At 47.3% G+C, this 17,238-nt stretch overlaps 1 protein-coding gene across 13 annotated transcripts in view; it reads left to right on the forward strand.

Moving 5' to 3' along the window:
- RUFY3 (RUN and FYVE domain containing 3) overlaps positions 1-17,135 on the forward strand; it is a 32,709-nt gene extending 15,574 nt beyond the window's left edge. For 6 of the 13 annotated variants that reach the window (XM_027698475.1, XM_027698476.1, XM_027698471.1 and 3 more), the window contains 17 exons: positions 3,072-3,245; positions 3,977-4,094; positions 4,543-4,644; positions 5,015-5,138; positions 5,340-5,401; positions 5,491-5,556; positions 5,659-5,728; positions 6,759-6,851; positions 7,288-7,368; positions 7,746-7,913; positions 8,604-8,701; positions 11,595-11,714; positions 12,805-12,907; positions 13,441-13,520; positions 14,651-14,678; positions 14,933-15,007; positions 15,306-17,135. In XM_027698475.1, coding sequence (XP_027554276.1) covers positions 3,086-3,245; positions 3,977-4,094; positions 4,543-4,644; positions 5,015-5,138; positions 5,340-5,401; positions 5,491-5,556; positions 5,659-5,728; positions 6,759-6,851; positions 7,288-7,368; positions 7,746-7,913; positions 8,604-8,701; positions 11,595-11,714; positions 12,805-12,907; positions 13,441-13,520; positions 14,651-14,678; positions 14,933-15,007; positions 15,306-15,449 — 1,692 coding nt within the window. In that variant the 5' untranslated portion in view covers positions 3,072-3,085 and the 3' untranslated portion in view covers positions 15,450-17,135. Of the gene's footprint in view, positions 1-3,071; positions 3,246-3,976; positions 4,095-4,542; positions 4,645-5,014; positions 5,139-5,339; positions 5,402-5,490; positions 5,557-5,658; positions 5,729-6,758; positions 6,852-7,287; positions 7,369-7,745; positions 7,914-8,603; positions 8,702-9,245; positions 11,407-11,574; positions 11,821-12,804; positions 12,908-13,440; positions 13,521-14,650; positions 14,679-14,932; positions 15,008-15,305 lie in introns of those variants that run through there. The other 7 variants (XM_027698480.1, XM_027698481.1, XM_027698483.1 and 4 more) reach the window with 4 other exon arrangements.
- Positions 17,136-17,238: the final 103 nt, after the last annotated feature.

Raw genomic sequence — 17,238 nt, forward strand, 5'->3', positions numbered from 1 at the left:
CAAAATGTTCATTGAAACTTGTGCAGTACTAGAAGAGAAATTTATTTACGGTGTTTCTTGTTTGATTCCTAAAAATGGTGCGAATGTGAAATAATTGAGTCCCCAGTTTAGGGAGCAGTCAGGCAAATTGTTAATTAGATGAAATACTACTGCTGCTGCTTGGGGTTCAAGTGTTTGCAGCACAAAAGGCTGATGTTCTGATGGATTGAGTGCACTGATTCCTTGCTGTCACCCTCCATGGATGGTGCCTTTAACTGCTGTGCTGGTTCTGTGCCTGGGCTCTGCCTGGCAGCCTCACAGGCACGGCAGCTTCTCAGCCCCTGGGAATGTTCTCCTCTCTCCTGGCACAACAGCCCATTCTGCTTCCCAGCCAAGGGCATCTCCAAGGCGGGCTTTAAGGGAAAGATTTGAGACTTCCTTTTTTTTTTCATAAAATATTGTGCTGATTTTTGTGTTTATTTTGTCAGGTGGGATATGTTTCCCTGTCATACAGAAGCAGCCTTGCCAAATGTCAGGCTGCTTTCAGTTGGTGTTTTTGCTGTGAGATGGATTCAGCACCTGGAGAACCTTGCTGAAATGCAAATGAATTGGCGTTGTTTTCAGCAGGTTTGTTCACTTCTCCAGTGTTTCATCACTCCCTGCCTTTGACCAAAGTTACAGCTTTATTTTAGTTTAATCTTCATTGTTTTAGAGTAAATCATTGAGGAGTGATAAAATCTATTGTCAGCAGCAGAAATACTGGGACCACAGTCACAGCTTAATCCTTTGAGGTCCTGTATTGCATTGACTTTTGCCTTGACTTTCAGGTTCTTGGGTACAGATTGGACCTTTTAAACAAATTACATGATTTTTTGGTGCTTTTGAAGACATCTTCAGGAAGCAGCTGGGTAGAAAACATGTCTGTTCTGTAGGAGCTGCAATATTTAAGTAGCAAAATGTCTTGAGAGTTTAATTCCTTTGTTTGAAACCCAAACCCTGTGGAAAGGCAAAGTTCAAGGGCTGAGGTTTTACTTTTTGAGGTTTATGACACGGAATGTGTAGGAAAACCCAGGTAGAGGGTTTTCATACTATAAGTTAATTGGTTTGCAAGGTGAGAATCTTGGATAAGCTGCATATGCAGAACACAGTTGCTCACAGCAGACTAATGAAGCAGAAACCATTGATTAGTGTGATATGACAAATATTTTTCAATGGAAATGAATTAATAATGCAGCCAAAGGGGTATTTTCCATGTGGCTGTTGTGAACAGCTCCTTTAATTCTACATTAGGGATTGATTTGCTCCTGGGTGGAGTCACTGTGGATGCCTGACTTGCTGCCCATCAGATCAATGATCTTGGCCAGTGAGGAACCATGATTAGGGAGGACGAGGAGGAGGAGGGCTCTGTGTCTGTTTTTGCACTGTTATGCCTGCCTTTTTTCCTGAGTCTTGATTCCCAGTGATGGTGACTGTCAGCTAGACTGCAGGTCATAAAAAGGACTGCAAATCTAGAACAGGTTGTCTGCTCAGCGTGCCAGATCCATCAGCTTCAAACAGTAGCTCGCTCACTGAATTCAGTCTTTGCACAGTGCAGTGCTGCTGTGAGCATTTCATTCCTACATGAATACTTGGAAGCTCTCTAAATGTTGTGAATGCCCAATCTCAGCCTTTTTGTAAGGTGTGAGCCAGGACAGTCAGTGCTTGGACAGGACACAAATAGCAAACTAAAACCCTCAGGGGGTTTGATGGCTTTCCTTCTGGGCCAGGAGGAGGTTGGGAGGAGACAGAGGAATAACTGGCCGTGTTTGCCATTTCTCTGAACAAGGGGGCTTTTGTCCATGGCAGCAGATGTGGCCTGAAGCACAGCTGGGCTCATGGCTGTCCATTGATGGCAATTCCAGCTGGCTTGATGCTGTCTGTGCACTCCCTGCTCCAGCACACACTTGCCCTCCTTCAGCTGCTCCGAGCGGTACCTCCTGGCGTGGTTTCAGGCAAGTTTAGGGAAGGAAGCGTGTGGTGCTGCTTCACCCTGGAGAACACGGGGGATGAGAGGCCTTGTCCTGAGCTGCTTTTGCAAAGACTGAACAAAGGAGCTGTGGTCTCGGGTTTGGATGGCGCAGCTGCCTCTGCCCTGCACTCTTCCTGGGCTGTGGAGTTTTCCCAGCCCAAGTGATGTGCACTTGGGTGTGGCTCTGTAAGGTGTGCTCCTGGCTCTCTTTTTGGCTGGTGGGTGCTGACAAGGTGCCTCCTGCTTAGATGTGTACCCTTAGGTTTCTGCTGCCAGGTGTAGTTTATTCACTTGAGAAGGTGGAGGTTGGTTCTAGGGTCTGTGGTATTTCCAGCAGCCTTGGATAAGTGGGTCTTACAGGGATTAAACTGCCTGTGCCAGGGAACTGGGGCTCAAAAATTGGATGTGTGTAGGAAGTGTCAAGGTCTGGATGTTTATAATGTGGTAGAGGAAGAGTATAGTTCTGGGAGACCTGTAAGTTTTGGGATTTAGAAGGAGCTGTCAGAGGAGCCATGAAGATTTGCTCCTTACTGTCAGCAGTAAAAACCAGTGGTGTTGATAAAACAGAGATAAGTGGGAATTGTAAACAGAGATTAAGTGTTACAGCCACGTTGTGGAAGAAATGCCAGGTGAGATAGAGATACACTGCTGGATTAAGTGTAAGCAGGTCCATGGTGATCTTTAGATGGAAGAACAAACCACAAGTGGAGGGTTCTTACCAGTTCGTAGCTGGGGATGTGAGTTGGAACACGTGACAGCCATAACACATTGTCATAGTGTAAAGCACAGGGTTAACAGGCTTCAAAGTTCTCCTAATGAAAATTGGGAGCTTCTGTATTTACTTGAAGTACTGAGGCACCCTCAGTTTGATACATTGTCTATTCCTATCCATTGTAGCTTTGGCCATAAAATGCTAGTTGATGTTGATTTTTCTCCACAAAAGGCCTGCAGAGTGCCTCGTGTGAAAGTGTCACGGCCCCAAAAATGTCCTCAAAGCTGAGGAACAAAAGGAGAAAGGTGGGATGTTTAGTGTAATAAAAATAGCTTTTGTTGCTCAACAGAATTTTTCTTCCTTCTTTAACAGACCCCAATTACCTCATGGCTAATGAACGCATGAACCTGATGAACATGGCCAAACTGAGCATCAAGGGGTTGATCGAGTCGGCGCTGAATCTGGGCAGGACACTGGACTCGGACTATGCCCCTCTGCAGCAGTTCTTCGTGGTGATGGAGCACTGCCTGAAACATGGCCTCAAAGGTAACTGGCCTGCGGGGAGTCCTCGGGGCTGTCGGTCATGGCTGGGGGGACAAACAGCAGTTCTGGTTTAAAAGCCTGCAGGAGAATGAGGAGAGGCTAAGCAGGGTCACTGCTGTGATCCCAGTGGACCTGGAAGGCCACAGGAAGGGAAAGGAAGCTGGGGGAGGTGGAACATTCAGATGCTGCAGGTGCTTGCCATGTTTGACACAGCAGTTCAGATGTCTCGGATGTAACTCAATGATCAGGGGTGAAACAAGCTCTCAGCAAACTCATGACTCTTTTTTCTGCACTTCCTCATGCTTTAGGGAAGCATGGTCCCTTGCTGGAAGAGGAACTGCAACCCAGAGGTCTTTTCTCAATAGCTCTGTCAAACCTGAGGGTTTGGGCTGTGTGCAGCTTGTGGCTTGAAGCTGCTTTTAAAGCAGAGCATGTGTTTAACTGTACAAGAGTCACAGCTCAAATTGCCAAGTACCAGACTGTTCTTCAGGGGCTGTCCTTGCCTGGTGGTAGGTGAAGATGAAAAGCAGAGGGGAGTGGAACCAGGTGCCTTCAGGGCCCTTCCCACCCAAACCACTCTGGGATTCCATGATACTAAATGCCTGCCCAAAAGCAGTGGCCCCAGAGGAACCTTTCTGGCAGCTTTTGGCTACTGTTTGTTCACTTGTTTGAGAATGTGTTATGTCAGCATGGGCCGCCTAACAGCTTCATTTTTTTGTCTCTTTGTTTTCTAGCCAAAAAGACTTTTCTTGGGCAAAATAAGTCCTTTTGGGGACCTCTAGAACTAGTAGAAAAACTCGTTCCTGAGGCTGCAGAGATTACAGCAAGTGTTAAGGATCTCCCAGGGCTGAAGTAAGTACACTCTTTTATTGCATGAGTACATAGTATGGTTTTTATTGTGAGAAGGATCCTGAAGAAGGGAAGGAAGGGCAAACACAACCTTCAGGAATACATCTGCCATCTGCTGTGATAAAAATGGATCATTGCTCACCTATTCTTAGCCAAGGATCTGCAGGAGGAGAGGACAGGATATATTCTTGCTGTGTTAAGAGCATGGGGACTTATGGATAACAGTGCCTGTAGTGCTAGCACTGAAGGAGTGATGATGTGTCAGGCATGGGAACAGCCTTTACTGTTCATGAAATCAGGCTGCAGAGGATGGGAATTAACAGGAAGGTCATGACGGGTTAAATAGTTTTGAGGCTGATGTCTGAGATGCTGAGGGAGGGTGGGGCTATTAGAGCTGATGGTGACTGTGCCTTGCAGGGTGTCTGGAACTGTTTGTTTCTGGCCTTTGCAGGACACCTGTGGGCAGAGGAAGAGCTTGGCTTCGCCTGGCTCTGATGCAGAAGAAACTTTCAGAGTACATGAAGGCCTTGATTAACAGAAAGGATCTTCTCAGGTGAGTGCTGGGCTTGCTCTCAGGTTGGGTTCACTTCTGCTGTCTTGTAAGATCTTGATCATCTTTGCCACCAAATGGTCAAGTATATGTGTTTTTTTTGAGAAGGGGTAATATCTGTGAAATGCAGAGCTTCCACTTAGCTTCTGAATTAAGCAAGAACACTGTTATGTCTCCTCTGTCTCAAACATACCTTGGAATTAATGCAAATTTTGGTTCTAAAGAGGTGATTGGGTGAAATATTTGCACAGAGGAGATACAACACTGTCTCACTGTGAAAGCCTGGCCCTGGGTTGATTTCTGACCTTGTCACTTCATTCCTACCTGACTTGGAAAAGCCACCTCACTTGTCTCTCTTGCCTGTGCCCTGCAGTGAGTTTTACGAGCCCAACGCGCTGATGATGGAAGAGGAAGGTGCCATCATCGCCGGCCTCCTCGTGGGCTTGAACGTCATCGACGCCAACTTCTGCATGAAGGGAGAAGACCTGGACTCCCAGGTACTGGGGATTCACTTAATGTTCTGTTCTGCTCCTTTAAATTGGAAAGCTCATTAATTTTGCATAGCTTACTGGTATAATGGATCATTGCTCTAGTGCAGCAGGTATGATGTTGTAACTCTAAACTGTCACAACTGGAGACAGTGGTTTTGTCTCAGAAACCAAGTGTTCAATGTAAAATGCAAATTGCTTTTTCTCTAGGTTGGAGTTATTGATTTCTCCATGTATTTGAAAGATGGGAACAGCACGAAAGGCAGTGAAGGGTAAGTGCACACACACAGTTGTCCTGCTGCTCCTCTCTTGGGAACTTGTATTCAAGTATTCCAGGGTGCCCTGTTTCTTTTTTTTCCAGAGATGGTCAGATAACTGCTATTTTGGACCAGAAGAACTATGTGGAAGAACTCAATAGACATTTAAGGTAAGGCATGATCTGTTGGCTCTTTATTATCTTGTAGAAGAAAAGAGAAAATGGGATTTTAAAAAAAGAAGGAATTACTGTAGGGCTTTTTCTCTTCAACAGTGCTACAGTAAACAACCTACAAGCCAAGGTGGATGCCTTGGAAAAATCCAACACTAAGCTGACTGAGGAGGTAAGTATGATGGAAAATCATCTGATGCTTTGGCCTTTGGGAATCAGGGAGTAGTAACAGGGGAGGAGTTTCTTCACATTCCTGGTGTACTGAATGATGGGAGTTTAGTGATGGAACTGGAATAACTCACCTGCCAAGCAGTGTCACTGGCTGTTGCTACTGAGCATGAGGTGGAAAAACAGCCATATGTTTATGTAAATTTGCAAGAAGTAAAAGAAAGAGTCATTATAGATAAAATACTTAGTCTGAGCATGACAAATGGCTGGTACATGAGGCATAGGTACAACTTGTGGTTTAAAATGGGTGTTGCAGCTCATTAGTAATGGCATAGGTGTAAGAAAATCTTTTGGGGTCTGTTCCCTGACAAAATGAGGGACAGGAGGTCTCACCTGAGTAGAATAAGTGGCTTTTGGTTTATTACCTGCACTGTGACATGGTATCGCACTTGCTGGTGATTTTTTAAGCGACCTTAAACCACTCACTTCATGACACCAGGACATGAGTTGCAGTGGTGACTGCAGTATTTTTTGGGTTTGGATTATTTAGCTGCTCAGTGAAGTCTCCCAGTGTGTGCAGAGTGAGGGTTCTGGTGACACAGGGACACGCTGTGCCAGCCGGGGTGTACTTAATGAACTGTGTCACATGTCACAGCAATGCATGTTTGGCCTGAGCTGTACCAAGGGCTCACACTTGGATTGGGGTGATTTCTGTTTGGGTTTGTCACGGAATAGCATGGCTGATCCTTTGGAATGTCACTGAGCCTTGAAGTTGTGAGTTACAAAGTCAGAAGGAGTTTTCTGAAGTTACTTTTGCCTTTGACTGTACACTTATCTGTTTGACTGTAACTTATCTGTTAGTCTGTGGCAGTGTCTTCCCTGGGAGTTGCTGTGAGCTAAGTGTCCTGTCCCTCAGGGTGGTGTGTGCTGCTCCTCCTGTTTCCAGCCAAATCACCCTTCTCTGAGCCCTAGAGAGGAAAAAAAACAGTGAAGTATGTCTTTGATAGGTTACTGTTGTTGTGTTGTGTTCCCAGCTTGCAGTTGCCAACAACAGGATCATTACACTGCAGGAAGAGATGGAACGGGTTAAGGAAGAAAGTTCTTACATCCTGGAGTCCAGTCGGAAGGTTGGGATGTGTGTGTGTGTGTGTGGTTGCTGAGCCTCGGGGCAGGCCCAGCCCAAATTCAACCAAGGAATCAGTGTTGGGAACACACTTTATTTCCTGGTGTATCTCACACAAACCCCACAATAGGTTAGAGTGGCTGCAGGTGGGTCCTGTGCAGAGGGAACAGATGGGCCTTGTCCCCAGGGAATCCTGCCTGGCTGTAGGCATGGAGCAGTGAGCCTGCGTGGAGCCGGGAGCTTCTTCAGTGAGCTCATGGCTCCCTGGGCAAGTTGTCAGGGACAGCAGGGAGGGGGTGTCAGGAAAACTGGGATGTAGCTGTGCTGTTTTGGCCTGAATTGTTGCACATTTGTTTTTCTAAGTGGTGGGGTGAAGCAAATACTGAGGAAAAGTGAGGGTTAGCAGTACATGATGCCAAGTGAACTGTCTGTTACCTCAGGTCACCAAGGACAGAACTGCTGATGGGCAGGCACTGACTGAGGCTCGGAAACAGCTGAAGGAGGAGACTCAGCTGCGGCTGGTGAGGACTGGGGGGGGTTCAGGGGTCACCCCAAATGGCTGCAGAGTGGCCCTGCCACTCAGAGCTGTTCAATACAGTGTGTGGGGAGAAACATGCCAGAGCAGAAGGTTTTTAGGAAATAAAATCTGCCAGCTTTTCCCTTGTCCATTCCACCACAAAGAAAAGCTCATATAGAATTCCCTGACTCCCTGCTAGCCATGCTGCTCACCTGGCTTTCATATTGGCCTCCATGTGGATTCCTTGTCAGAGGTGTGACTGTCATGCTGTGGCAGTGCAGCACACTCCTGGGTATGGATGGTGGGCAGGAGCCCCAGTGAAGGGTGCTTCTCCCTGGGTGCTGAGGGGACCTCCTGGAAATGCTGACTGCTGTGTTCCAGGACGTGGAGAAGGAGCTGGAGGCGCAGATTGGGATGCGGCAGGAGATGGAGCTGGCCATGAAGATGCTGGAGAAGGATGTTTGTGAGAAGCAGGATGCGCTGGTGGCACTAAGACAGCAGCTGGACGATCTCAGGGCCCTAAAGCATGAACTGTCCTTCAAGCTGCAGGTAGGGAAGTAGTGAAGTGCAGGGGATTCCAGATAAAAGTGACAGCTCTTGTGCTTTTACTCCTCTTGCCTATTGAAAGGATGCTGGGTGTGGAAGGGTCACAGGCTGTGTACACGTGTGTCCTGCTGCAAGAACATTGGAGTGTGGTGGAGGTTAAAGGAAAAGGACATTTCTTCTGGAGAAAAATTAATGATCCAGAAATGTGTGCATGAGACTGGGGAAAGCACCTTGTGTGGTTTTGGGGTGTGAAAATGGAGCTGTGGGAGCTTCTGTTGCAGTACAATGAAGGGTACCAGCTGTAATTACTGTGTGATGACACCATCTGCAAAGAGCAACACAATGCTCAAAATAAATCCTAAAATCAACTTGAACAGGAAAGAGTTTCTTCTGCTCTTCTTGAGCCAATGGCTTGGTGTAAAAGAGTTGAATGATATTAAGATATTAAATAATATTAGCAGACACTGCATTATGGATTATTCATATCCAGGAAGCTTCATAGATGATGGCATTGCCCTGTTGTGGCGTCCAGATGGAGCCTGCACCTATGTGGCAGGACACTTGCCCTCGCAATACTGACCTGGCCATTTGCTTTTTGAGCACCTTTTCCTGCCTCTTTGCCTTCTGCTCTGTTGTTTCATGTGCTAAATGATTTATTGGGGCTTATTTGGCATTTAATGCTCCTTTTCCCAGAGTTCAGACATGGGAGTGAAACAGAAGAGTGAATTAAACAGCCGCTTGGAAGAGAAAACGAATCAGATGGCTGCCACCATCAAACAGCTGGAACAAAGGTAAAGCAGGAGACTTGGACCATGATCAAATGCTGTGTCCTTTAGGGAGGTGTCCCAGGGACCCAGAGTGAGCCAGGGGAGAGTCCGAGTGCTCTGCTGGACAGAGCTGCCTGAGGAGAGCACTGGGAGCAGGAAAGCCAAGCCTGCAGCAGAGGCCGGGCTTGGAGGGGCTTGGGTGTTCCAGATCTCTGGTTTTGGATAAAATCCCCCCAGCTGAACCATTCTCTTGATGATCCTGAGCAATGTGAGCTTAGAAAAAGTACTGCTGTGAAAGTGAAGGGAGGATGTGAGAGGGCAGCCTGGCACAGCTCTCAACAGCGTGGCTGGGACCTGGTTAATGAGCAGGGCATTGCACTGCATTAGTGCTCTCATTTCAGGGGTTATATTGGGAATGGCTCCTGATGAACAAGGTCACTGCGTTTGTAGAAAGTCTCTACTTGAAAATATGTTACGGTACCGACTGAGCTAATTGATTTGCTCTTTTTCTCTTGCTGTTATTATTTTTCCGTTTTCTCATCATCCTCATTCTGACTTGTTTATACAGTGAAAAGGATTTGGTGAAACAGGCAAAAACCTTAAATAGTGCAGCAAACAAACTGATCCAGAAGCATCATTAGACATTTTTATGTCTGGCCACCTCACAGCTCTGACATCAGAACTCATTCATGAGGGGAGAACTTGAGAATTGCTAAAAGCAACTGTTAAAATGTTAATTGTCACCTAAAGTTGATTTGGAATTTGCTGAGTTTTTAAAATCAGTGAGTTTTTCTGCCGAGATTTAGAGTCGGGTATAAAAATCCCAAACTTTGCCATTTAACCCATGTTCAAGTACCAAATGAGTTGGCCAATAAACACCCCAGGAAGGCACCGGGAGTGGGAGATCCGTGGCTCTGCCCACCTGCTGGTGCACACCCCGTACAGCAGCACGAGCCCTCGGCATGTGCGCGGCTCAGCCGGGATCACGTTGGCCAGCTCAGGAGAGTCAGCTCGTTTTCTGTGTTGCCCTTTTTTGTGAAGTAGATGAGAAAATGCATCCCTGGAAGTTGTTGACAGTAGTTGTGCGTGTGCCCCAAGCCGTTTCCTGTTCAATTCTGTTCTGTGGGTTCAGCCCCGAGTCTGAGACGAGCGGGCAGGACGCGATGGCCCGCCACGGCAAGGACCAGCCCTCCCGTAACCAGCTTGCCTGGATTCTGCCTTAGGGACGTTGTGGGAGGGTGGGGACTTTATCCTTCTTCCTTTAAACTTCATGTGTCCAGAATTAGTAGCTATAGGTGTCTTAGAGTAACACAATAGAGTGGTAAGTTCAGTGGAAACCTCCTTCTCTTCGCATTGCTTCTACCTCTGCCAGGAATCCCTCCAGACACACCCTGCGGTCCTTCCCAAGCTAAGGAAGCTGAGGAGAGGTGTTTTGGGAGTTGTCTTCCCTTCTTAGAAAGGGAAGGTACATGTTTTACAAAAAATAATCTGACCTTTCTTTAAAAGAAACAAACCCACACAAATAAAGAGGAAGGGAACCCAATGTGCAGTGATGGGAAATGGAGATGGTAATTTCGTCATTGCCCTTTCCTTGTTCGAGTAGTTGGTAGTTGAAAGGGAAGAGTGGCCTTTTACACTTGTTTCATTTCCTTCTGAGTTTGCCTTGCTCAATACAAATGGAATTTGCTAAAGGAGGAACAGCTAAAGCTTGGAATCAGCTCGCAGTAAGAGAAATCATTGCCAATTTAACACCCTGGTGCAAAACCTGAAGTAACTGTAGCTTGGACTATTATAAACTAATATACTCTGATCACAGAAGTCCCCGTGCTGGCCTCTCGTGGGCTTTAGGTTATAAGCACTCCTAGAGATATTCTTTCATTTGGAAGATCAGATTTGGAGGTTTTCAGTGTTGAATAAGGGGTTTTTTTCTCTGGCGAGATGCCTGTAGTAATTCTTTGATGCCAGTTCTCCCTTTGTCCTGTGGGATGACACTTCTTGGGGCAGTGGGTGGCAAACGTGACTGAAACAATTGGGGAGGGAACACCTTGGTCCTCGCTGGTGTGGTCAGAAATCCATGGGGCTCAGCCTGGTCCCCCTGGATGTGAGCGTGGGCCACCACGTGGCTTATTCCATGGGCTCCCAGCACAGGCACTGGCACAGCCCTGTTGGAAACCTCCCTGCCATGCCCGAGCTGCATGCTTGAACCTATAAACTCACCCTTCAGTAACCTGCTACTACAAACTCCTAACTGCCTGGAGAAAAAATAATCCTAAGGAAAAGGTGGAAGCTTTGATCAAGGTATCCAAAGAGCCCATTAGGACAGGGAGCCCCCGCTGCCCCTTCCCACAGTTCTGCTGTAGGAACAGGGGGTTGGGCTGGTGGGGTTGGTGTCAGTAACACTGAAACCAGACAGAATTAAGGATCGGGCTGTTTCTGATGTCAGGCCCAGAGTGGGAATGTGTTGCTGTACCGATGCCTGGCGCTTGAGCCGAGTGTCAATCTGTGGGAGACCAGGAACCTGCACTAATTCTCAATAGAGTAGCTATAACCTATGTTGCAAGTTCCAGTTACCTGTGCAAAGCTGAAATGTAACGTACATTAAAATCCAATTGGACTTTAAATTCTGTGTACTTGAGGTTTGCTTTGGATCTGGATAAAAGTGATGTTTTCTGTTTCTCATCTCATGGCTGTAAACTGTAGTGATAAAATAAAAACTATGGAAAATGAGAGTTTCTGCCTGGTTCACCTCCCATTTTGCTTTGCTTTGAACTGTCTTTCTCCTTTCCATTGTTTTTACCATTCCCTTTTTTTTTTGGCTTTACCTTTTCACTGGGTTTTTTATTTGTTGGTTAAACTCAGTCTTCCTCCCCACCATGGCTTTTGTTTTTTATCACAAGTTCATGTGGCTCAAATCCAGATTGCGACAGGCAGAGAAGGAACGGCAGCTGGCCCAGCAGGACAACCGGCTCTTCAAGCAGGAGTTTGGGGACAAAATCAACAGCCTGCAGCTGGAAGTGGAAGAGCTCTCCAGACAGCGGTGAAGAGATCCTTTTCCAACCTCTTTCCTGGGCTGTTCTTGCTGTGTCTAGTGGAGAGTAGGCAGGGTGATGGCACAGGGAAGCAGGGGGTGGAGTGGGAGTGAGGCAAGTGACAGGCTAGATGCCAACAGGAGTAACCCCCAGGAGGAAAATCCTTGGAAAAAGCCCATTATTTAGGCACTGGCATAGGCTGCTGGAATAGTTGTGGATGCCCCATCCCTGTAAGTGTTCAAGGCCAGGTTGGACAGGGCTTGGAACAACCTGGTCTAGTGGAAGATGTCCCTGCCCATGGCATGGGGTGGAATGAGATGTGTAAGGTCCCTTCCTACGCAAAACCTTCTTGTGATTCTGTGCTAATTTGGGATCTAACACTTACCATGGGCAGGGATGGAACAGCGAAACCTCTGCCTAGAGCAACCACTGAAGGGTGTGGAGCAAGGGAAGTGATCCTGGTTGTCAGTCTGACACACACTGCTGTGATTTGTACTTTTTCCCTGGTGAAGCTGCTCTTGGTTTTGCTGGAAGCCAAACAGAGAGACCTTGTCGAAAGCCATTCCATTTTCCTCTGCAGTGTCATCACTTGAGCAGTGTCAGGGACACAGACAAATCCTCTTTCCTTAAAATAGAAGAGCATCTCCCCCTGCAGCCGTGACGCGTCTGCGGCTTGTTGCAAGGTCACAGGGATGAATTCTGTGGGGGCATTGCTGGATACGGGGAGGGGGTTGTCCCCTCTCCCCCTCCCGGCCCAGCTCTTTGTTTCCTTTTTCACAAAGCTGCAGAGGCTGCTCAGACAACCAGCAAGTGGCTTTGGTCCTGGGTGTCTGTGGGTGAGCTTAGGAGGACACAGGCAAATGGGTCTGGTTTTGCATCAGCTGGATGCCAGATTGTGCCAGAATCAGATGAAGGACTTGGAGATTTTCCATCCTGACGTGTTGTGGTTTAACACACTGTGAGACAGCTTGGGATTCCAAGAGGCAGTTTTCAGCTCTTGAGTCGGGGGTGTGAAGAGAGGGTTAAACAGTTCATCAGCTCTCAGTGCCAACTGTCCCCAAAGCATCCTTTAATCACAATTCCACCTCAATATTCCAGGAACCACCTAGAACTGGAACTGAGGCGGGAAAGAGACAGATGGTCCCACAGTCAGCAGTGTGGCCAAGAAAACAAAAAAGGGCCAAAGAACTGGCTAAGACAGGTAATGAGACTTGGGCTTTTGGCTCAGGTTTGAGGTACAGTTTCACTTGGCTTGTTTGCTTTTCGTGAGCTTTCTCAGGCAATAAATAGGTGGTGTTCATGTGCCATGACCCAAGGAGCTTTGTAAGGGTTTTTACACACACTGAGCAGGCAGTTACAGTTGTAATGATGTGAACTGTGCAGTAACTGATGATTTCCACAGTTGTCTTGTACTGCCACACTTGAGCTGCCTTCACTGGGCTCCCTGGGATGCTTCAGTGATGCAGTTCTGACTTTTTTCACCAATATTACACATAATTCCAGTGAAGTTTAAGAGCCCATCTCTGAAATGTGCAATTTACTCTTTATTCACAGCAAAAAGAAAGCACAGAGAACTGCTCCCAGGGGAGATGGGTGCCCAAATACTCCTCTGTGCCAAGGAGGAGCAGACCAGTATCCCAAAATAGCAATGCCAAGTCTCCCCTTGCACGTGGCAGGAGTGAAACTGGAGTCTTCCTCTAGTGTACCTGATGGATGAATGTTTCCTTTTGGCAGGATGGGAAGGTCAAAATCCAGGAAGAAAATGCTAAACTGAAACAGGCACTGAGAGAGGAGAACAGTGTCCTGCCACACAGGTAGGGAAGGAAACAAACCTCATTTCTGTCTCCTTCTTTCCAAAGTCCTGGTTCCCTTTCTCAGATTACTGTGCTGATGGTGAGTTTGGAATAGTCCAGCGTCCCTTTCTAAGAAATATTTCCAACCTTTGTTGAGGCCTCTGCTGCTTTTCCATAGCTCTCAAAGGGAAGGAGGAGGTTCTGTTGCTTGCCATCAGCACTTCCAGATGGGAGAGGCTCCATCTGTCTCTAATTTACCTTTGAATTGGTTGCTATTGAAATCTGCTGCTTACTAATTTTTCTGACTCAAGAAACTTTGGTAAGCCAAGTGCAAGACCTTGGGGACTCATGTCCAAAGTATTTTTGGTGAGGGAAAGGAGACTGGTTGGAGGATCAGTGGTGTTTAGAGCTAATAAAGAGAAGCTGTTGGAGAAAGAACTTAAATAAGGTTTTTAAGAAGATGGCTGTGTAAAAATGTGGTTCAGATTGCTTGTGTCCAAGCTGAATATTAGAGAAGAGGATTCTTGTATTTGGTTTTAAATGTTAAAAGATGTTTTCAAAGCCCCTGGACACAGCTATGTACTGAGGCCTTGGCTTGGGGGTGGAATAGCCCATGGAAAGTGCTCTAAATGTCAGGGCTCTGGTGCAGCCCAATGAGTCCCGATGGGAAGCTAATCAGGAAAGTAGCATCTTAAAAACAGCATAAGCTCAGTTCCAGTCTGCTTTGCCAGATACTGAAAACTGTCTGTGCCCAAGATGCTTTTTAGCTCTGTTTCACCTGGAATGTTTTAGCAGGTGAGGGTCAGGCTGATGATTTACCTGCAAGGCCTCACGGTGCTTTAGCTGCCTGTTCACAGCATGTGTAGGCATCAAACCTTCTGCAGGCCTGAGTTTAAAGCCAGTTTCAAACTGTGTTGGTACCACCTAAACAGTCTTTTCCATGTTCATGCTCCCTCTCCTCGGCTCTCCTGAAGGCATTCTGCAGGTTTTTTGCCTGTTCTTCCCATTTAGACAGGAGTGCTACTCAAAAGTCCGTATGAGGGGAGGGTTTTAAAAACCGGGTAAGGCAATTCCCTGGTAGCCCAGATACTTTATTTAAAAGCTGTGGTGATGGAAGCCCTGTTCCAAGTGACACTGTTGTTCCCTTCTAGGTCACCAAGCAGCAAGCAGGAAGAACAGGTGAGTGATACCCCTTCTTGGTTTTGTTCCTGTATATCCAATGAACTAAAATCCATTCCTGATTCCCCCTGGGTGCCTGGCAAAGCACAGCCAGACCCCAGACTGTCACTGGGATGTTACAACACTTGTGTTGTCCTGTTCACTGGGAATTCCTGCCTGTCAGCTCTTGTTTACAGTGCAAAAGATGCTTAGTTCCCCCCCTTGTTGCTGCAGAGCTTTCTCACAGGGGGTGTTGGTTTTGCCTTGGTGTTTAGGAGCAGCTGTTGGGCCCTGGACACTCAGAGATGTGCCAGCTCTGCCAGGAGGAGAGCAGCCGGAACCAAAGAAAGGTAACTTAGTATTGACATGGCCCACACCTGGTGACTGCCTTCCTTCTGGTTTTTGTTTTGGAATCACAGATTCCTGCTGGTGACTTGGACAAAGAAATGAGCCCTTGCAGGCCCTGCTGCCCTTAACATAACCTTGTTAAATACTGGTGGCTCCAGGGTTCCCCTATGCCCTGTTCAGTGGTTTGTTTTTCCTGCCCCTGAGCAGCTTCTTCCCTTTTTAGCTCAGTTTGTTTTTCCCTGAGTTGATCTGCCAAGTCCTGAACCTCTCCTTGATTTCTGTGCTTTTCCTGCATCCCAGAACATCTGCAAGAACTGTGGGGGCACCTTCTGTGAAGCCTGTTCAGCACACGAGCTGCCCCTCCCATCCAGCATCAACCCTGAGCGTGTCTGCAATCCCTGCCACCAGCAGCTCATCCAGCAGTATTCCAGCAGCCCCTTGTAGGGAATGGGTGGCAGAGGGGTGACAATGGTTGTAGCTGATGGTGTTTCTGGAGTTGTTCAAGGGGAACGTGAGGACACTTGCTCGCGTGCTTTGGAGGTTGGAGGGAAGCAGCTTCTTGGTGTTTAGAGTCTCTCGTGACTAAAACAACAGTCTGAGCCTTCCCTGTACCAAAATCCAATTGTGTTGTGGAGAACTGCATTGGGAATGTCAATGGAGCAGCCCCAGTGTGTGCTGGAGCAGTCTCGGGGCTCAGGGAGCCCCTGCCCAAACCAGAGCTGTGTTTGCACGTGTAAGTTGGGAATGTTCTTGCCCTCACACATGTGCTGTTGGGCATGTGCTGCTGCTGAGCAAAGGCTCCCTGAAAACCAGCTGGAGCATTGGTATTCCTCACATCTGGCTGCACTTGAAATCCCATTTCCTTTCCCAGCTGCCTTGGACAGTCTGGCTCATCCCTGGGACCCCAGTACACAGTGTGAGCAGGCCAGGTGAAGCACTAGTGAACACGTTCTACCTGCATTTCCTTGGCTCAGGGCTCTGGCCAAGGGCTTGCTCTGCACAGGGAAACCCCAAACCAAGCTGTGAATGTTCTGTTCCCCCTTTGTGCTTTAGGAGCTGGGCCAAATTCCCATCACACTCCGGTTTAGGGCCACTTGGATCCACCTCTCCCCCTTGCGCACATGGAAACATTGTGGCCATAAACCCGGCATTTCACTTTTTGTTGTATCAAAATAAAATGGGAACACTTTTCACCTTCAACAAGTTGTAATTGCAAACACAGTTCAGAGAGGTTTCATGGTTCGTGCTACGTCATTCTTTGTTGCTGTTCCCTCAAGGAATTTTGTTACTCCAAAGAGCGGTGGTGGCTTCCTTGTGTCACAGGAGTGTTCACTCCTTTTCCTGCTGGCACCTCCTGCAGTCTCAGACCACAGAATGTTCCACAGTCCACAGCAAATGGATGCATTGATGTGACAAATGCATTGGGGTTTGTACAGATTGTTATTAGGGGTTGGTTAATTCCTTGGAGGGGAATTAACCCTAGTTAATAGTAGTCTTTAGAGTGGCTGGAACTGCAGGAAAAGTGTCTCAGAGCTGAGGTTACTGATGTGGTTGGTGCTGGTTTGTACCAGGAATTATTTCTCCTAGTTCCCTCTAGGCCTTGGTGTGTTCAGCCACCCAACTTACACTCTTTTTTGCTCTTTTCCCCACCTGTGGCAGTTTCCCAACCCCTTTCCTTGCTGCTATCCCTTAAAGTAGGACAGGAGTTGTAAACAGTGTTGAAATACAAGAAGCTTGGAATTCAGGTGAATTCTTGAATTCTCTGAAGGGATGACGCACTGGAGATGGATGGAGAAAACACTGAATTTAGTGTCAGTAGTTTTGTGTACACAGTGTATAGATCCAAACCAGTAAAATTCTTGCATCCAAGCCCAGTGTGACTCATCCCCCAAGGAGAAAGGGAGACCTAGGCAATTTCCCTATTCGGGGGAGCATTAAACTGGACATGGAGGATTAAATTCTGTGGAGCAGGGAGGTGGCTGAGCCCTCTTCAGAGCACAGCACTGGTGGCTGCCAGCTCCCTCTGTGCTCAGGTACTGAGCATGGGCTGACACCTGGACACTGGGGTTGGGAATGGGGGGGCAGGTTTTTTGATGTTAATTTTGTTCCACACAATAAAGAAAACTTGATCATCCACTTCTGGTGTCTTGAGTGGTCCTTCCCTCCCATTCCACTTGGGCTGCAGGTCTGAAAGGATTCAGAGCTACACTGTGCACCTGTGTGAGGACTCAGA

Source organism: Neopelma chrysocephalum, unplaced genomic scaffold (assembly GCF_003984885.1).
Source record: "Neopelma chrysocephalum unplaced genomic scaffold, ASM398488v2 Primary Assembly neopelma1_128, whole genome shotgun sequence".
Taxonomy (NCBI): Eukaryota; Metazoa; Chordata; class Aves; order Passeriformes; family Pipridae; genus Neopelma; species Neopelma chrysocephalum.